This window comes from Megascapheus bottae, chromosome 1, assembly GCF_031878675.1.
Source record: "Megascapheus bottae isolate mThoBot1 chromosome 1, mThoBot2.hap1, whole genome shotgun sequence".
Lineage (NCBI taxonomy): Eukaryota > Metazoa > Chordata > Mammalia > Rodentia > Geomyidae > Megascapheus > Megascapheus bottae.
In genome coordinates this window covers 25659751-25664923 of record NC_143509.1, presented here as the reverse complement: position 1 = coordinate 25664923, position 5173 = coordinate 25659751, and the positions used below count along the sequence as shown (strand labels likewise).

Sequence of the window (5173 nt, the reverse complement as noted above, 5' to 3'; positions counted from 1 at the left end):
TCTGGATGAAGTGATCCTACAGCAGTGACAGGAGACGTGAGTGACACTACGGTGGCAGGGACCAGGTAAATAATCCCTAGAAAACAAGTCTGGCCTGGCGGGGCGTCCCGACCCCCCCAGGCCTGGGTCCAGAGGGCGGGGCGAGGGCGGGACGCACGCGGCGCAAACTCCGCGCCACAGTAGCCCCGCCCCCTCACTCCCGCAGGGCTGACGCAAAGGGGCAGGACCTCAAACGCAAGGACCAATCCATGGCACGTATTTATGGTCTCCCTTCATCATTCACCAATCAAACGGCGAGATTGGAGGGTGCGTTATGTTCTTCCGGCGGCCCCTAGGGCTCCGCCCCCTCGTGCGGCCGCGTTCGCGGCGGCGTGGGAGGGGGCGTGGCTTAGGAGCGGCGTCTATAAAGGTGGGCGGTGGCGGCGGCGCCATTTTGCGAACGGCGAGCAGCGGCGGCGGCCCGGAGAGGCGCAGCGGAGGTTTTCCTGGTTTCGGACCCCCAGCGGCCGGATGGTGAAATCCTCCCTGCAGCGGATCCTTAACAGCCACTGCTTCGCCAGAGAGAAGGAAGGGGATAAACCTAGCGCCACCGTCCACACCAGCCGCACCATGCCGCTCCTCAGCCTGCACAGCCGCGGCGGCCGCAGCAGCGAGAGGTGAGTGCCCCGCCTCCGCCCCCCGCCCGGTGCTTTCGGAAGCGCCGGCGGCGCAGGGCCTGACTGACCTCAGGACGCCAGGTCTGCCCTCCGAGCGCGAGATCCGCCCCTTTGTCGAGGCCACAATCGCGCTGGGCGCGGGTTCTCGGCCGAGTGGGGGCGGGGCCGGTCCCAAGATGCCCCCCCCCCCGCCGGCCCGGCTGCGCTTTCGGGGTTTTGGATTAATTGGACTACGCGGCGGGCGGGGGGGGGCGGTGGTGGAGTTTCAGGGTCGGATCAGGGGACTCGCAGGGTTGAGGGCTCTAGAGTTAGGGGTTTGGTTAGTCTTAACCAGCATGAAGCGTCTCAGGGGTACTGGGAATGTCGAGTTTGATTTGGAGGAGGGGCGACGGGTGACAGATTTAGGGTGGTTCTGGAGGGGAGACACGGACCGGATGGAGTCGTTGGCATCTCATTTGAGGGAGAGAGGATGAAGGGCTGTTTGGGGGCGGGGTATGAATTCGAGGGTCGGGTTTGGGGGTTCGCGGTCGGGCTCAGCCTATGCAGTCTGATTCAGTGTGGAACAGGGTCGCACTGGGGCGGGGTGGGGGACAGGATCGGACTTGGGGGACGGCTGTTGCCAGCGGAGTGGGGCTGCTAGTCCGATGAATTTGCACTTTTCGGCCGACAAGTGTTGGTTGTGGAAACGAGCGCTTCGAGGATGCAACCGCTGCCCTCGACTGCGTCTTAAGCCTCGGAGCGGGTCGCTGTGGATGGCAACCCACGGTGAGGACCTGGCTTATCTAGGAAGGGCGGGTTGGAACTAACTCGATCGGATGCGGAAGGTGTCGTCGGTATTGGTGCTGGTGTGGCTTGGAGGGTCCTGGTCTCTCCTCCCAGGGGCTCCCCAGGTGGGCCTTGACTAGCCTGGTCCCGAGAGACTGAGCCATTGTCCCAGCGGGGTTGCGGTTGGGGGAGGCCGTGGGTGCCGAGCAAAATGGAGGAGACTTTGGGGCCTGTTTACACTGCGCAGCAAATGGCTGCTGGCGCTGTTGCTGCTGCTGCGCAATTGTGAAAATCTCCCCCCGGGCGCCACAACGGGATGACGCAATCGGGAGACTGCGGCCGTGGTGGGGAGGGGCCCAAAGACAAGTCACTGGTGTTGGAATCAAAACAGGCGGCGCCCCTGAGCTCCTGGGTGTGTCAGACCAGCTGAGGTCCGAGGCTCTAAGGTTCACTTAGGGAGGTAGTGTCCACTTCCTAGAAGAAAGCAAAGCCGGAACGGACTCTGGCCGGAGTGTGAGGTGGAAAAGGAAAGGAGAAGTTGAAGAATTGGGGGAGAAACCAATGTATTAAGACTGCATGAGGAGGGCTGGGGTGGAGAAATGGGTGCTCATCTCGGTAGATGCTGGACAAGATTGAGGTGCTACATCAGTTTTTATCTGCAACTAACCAGGGGAGGGTATGTCCCAGGAGGGCTGTAAGTCTGGGCATCTTAGATCAAACAGAGTTGATAGGCCTCCTGCTATCTCACTAAGGGTAATTTGGGGTGATTTTTTTTGTTTTCTGTCTCCTAATAAACATCTTTTCTCCCCAGTTCCAGGGTCTCCCTCAATTGCTGTAGTAACCTGGGTCCGGGGCCTCAGTGGTGCTCCTGATGTCCCTCACCCACCCCTGAAGATCCCAGGTGGGCGAGGGAATAGTCAGAGGGATCACAATCTTTCAGCTAACTTATTTTACTCTGTAAGTACTGGGCCCTGGGCTGGGGGGCTGAATGGATGGGACCTCAGAATTAAAGTGTCTCAAGCACTGCTAGATGGGTGATCGGGGCCTCTTCCTTTTTTTTTAAATTTCTTTTTGTGGGGCTGAGAGTTTGTCCTAGTGGTTAGAATGCTTGCCTAGCATGCATGAGACCCGGGTTCTGTTCCTCGGTAACACATACATAGAAAAGCTGGAAGTGGTGGTGTGGCTCAAGTGGTAGAGCACTAGCCCTGAGGGAAAAAATACCCAAGGACAGTGCTCAGGACTGGCAAAAAAAAAAAAAAATCTTTATAGAGGGGGTGATCCCATGGGAAGTTGGTCTCTGATACAGGGTTTGGCTCTGCCACAGGATAATCGGCTGAATGTAACAGAGGAACTAACGTCTAATAACAAGACGAGAATTCTCAGCGTCCAGTCCAGGCTCACGGAGGCCAAACACATCACCTGGAGAGCAGTGTGGAGCGGTAGCAGTCTCTACATCGAGCTCCCAGGCGGCCCTCTGCCCGAAGGGAGCAAGGACAGGTGAGTAGCAAGGCCATCCTCAGGCCCGGGACCCTAAAAGGAGGAGCCAGCCTCCTGATTTAACTAGAGATCTGAAGTTGTGGGGAGGGGCTTTGAGTTCTGCCCAATAGGACACACTAGTAATGTCTTGAGATCTTTTTTGGCCAGGTAGGGAAAAGGGTGCTACTCAGATCTGTGCCCAGGTTGGTCATTCCTCCCTCTACAAAGAATAATTTTACCCAAGTAGTGACCACAGTTGGTGGGAGAGACTTGGAGCTGGTGCCTTCTAGGTATGAAGGGCCAGGGCTCAGGGGAGGGAGGGCACACAAGGTGCTGATGCTGCTATGCCTCAGTTTTGCAGTTCTGCTGGAGTTTGCAGAGGAGCAGCTCCGAGCTGACCATGTCTTCATTTGCTTCCATAAGAACCGCGAGGACAGAGGTAGGCATTGGCTGCCACTCCAGCTTCTGTGATGTCCTGGGAACCAAAAGGGGGAGGTGGGCTTTAAGGCTGCGATGTCTGTGCTTTCGGAAGCCCCACGTTCTGGTGCTCACTCCCTCAATGCTGCAGGGAGGTTCCTGGGCTGGCTTTACAAGTTACCTGCGCATGGGGGCTTTTCTGGTGACCTTAGGGCTTTTTCTATGTTTTCCCCACAGCCGCCTTGCTCCGAACTTTCAGCTTTTTGGGCTTTGAGATTGTGAGACCAGGGCATCCCCTTGTCCCCAAGAGACCCGACGCTTGCTTCATGGCCTACACGTTGGAAAGAGAGTCTTCAGGCGAGGAAGAGTAGTGAGCCCGCCATGCCCCTCTGCAGTTCACTGTGTCCTGCCGTGGGTGGGATGGGAATTCAGACTCTTCTCTCTCCTGGTTTGTCCGCATGTCGTAATTGTGCAAATAAACGCTCACTCCAAATTAGCGGTATATTTCTTGAAGTTTAATATTGTGTTTGTGATACTGAAGTATTTGCTTTAATTCTAAATAAAAGTTTATATTTTACTTTTTTATTGCTGGTATAAGATGATTCAGATTCTCCTTGTACTTTGAGGAGGTGTTTCTTATTTGAAGTCTTGGAAAGTCGTAGGTCTCCTAACGGTAAGATAGGTAATAATCTACCCTTCTATTGCTCTCAATCTGAATAAAAGTGATCACCTCTACCTCCTGTGTGTGCTTTGTGGTGTTGGTGTTGTGGGTGGAGAGGGGGACTGGCTGGGGATCTGTTTGTTACTATGGAACTATTGCTTGGCATCAGGTGCATGGCACGTGGTCATCCTGGGAAGGTGGTACCTGGTGGTTGGGCTGTTGAGGGCTCTGAGCCCTATTTGGGTCCCTCTAGCCTCCTCTTCTCAGGTATCTTTGCATAGAGGGTTATAGTACTCTGCTGTTCCATCTGGGTAGCTGGATACTAGTAACCTTTCTTGGGTCCCAGTTGCCCCCAAGGCCTTGTTGAGTAGTGAATGTGCCTGATGCTGGGACTTCTAGGGGATGAAAGTGCATCAGGCAGGGGATTGGTTACTTCTGGCCTAAAAGTTGGAAAGTCTACCTGCAGGATCCTGGCAAGTGGTATAAAAGTGAGCCAGGGAACTGGGAATTTAGCCTAGTCGTAGAGTGAGTGCCTAGCATGCACCAAGACCTGTGTTCCTCAGGACCACATATGTAGAAAAAGCCGGAAGTGGTGCTGTGACTCAGGTGGTGGAGCTCCATCTTTGAGAAAGCCCAAGGACAGTGCTCAGGCCCTGAGTTCTAGCCAGGACTATTTTTCTTAAAGTGAGCCAACTCTGCCAAATCCATAGGGTTGTAGTGCCCCCTGCTGGTTGTATCTGAATACTGCCCAGAAATGGCCCTCAAGTTAGAAAACAGGCTGTAAAGCAGTGCAGAGCTCAAAGGTTGAGGTAAATTTTGGGGGATTCAGCCATTTGAATGATGGGGGTATAAGCAGGAATGGGAAGACAGCTGGACATCTCAATTTGAAGTGCACACAGACCTTGGAAGGGAGGTTGCAGAATGAAGAAGAGGCAATAGAAGTGTACTAGTTGGAGACACTGTTGACTAGGCGTCAGTGGTCACATGTACAAAGGCTGAGAGCTGAGGATTGTGTTTGAAAGCCTATTGTGAAATGAGATTAATCTCTAACCACCAAAAAGCCATAGAGCTGTGTCTCAAGTGGTAGAGTGCCATGGTTGAGCAAAAAACTTGAAATCCCAGTACTGTCATAAAAACTTTGACCCTCCTAGCTGGCCAGAGAATTGGCAGATCTTTGGGAGAGTTGCGTGTATTGATA

The 5173-nt window shown here is 54.5% G+C and overlaps 1 protein-coding gene across 1 annotated transcript; it reads left to right on the top strand.

Moving 5' to 3' along the window:
• Nucleotides 1-426: 426 nt before the first annotated feature.
• Nucleotides 427-3899, top strand: Oaz1 (ornithine decarboxylase antizyme 1). Its single transcript, XM_090338792.1, is given in 6 exon segments — nt 427-656; nt 2233-2290; nt 2292-2378; nt 2746-2918; nt 3251-3336; nt 3552-3899. Coding segments are annotated over 6 exon segments (684 nt in total). The 5' UTR covers nt 427-510; the 3' UTR covers nt 3686-3899.
• Nucleotides 3900-5173: the final 1274 nt, after the last annotated feature.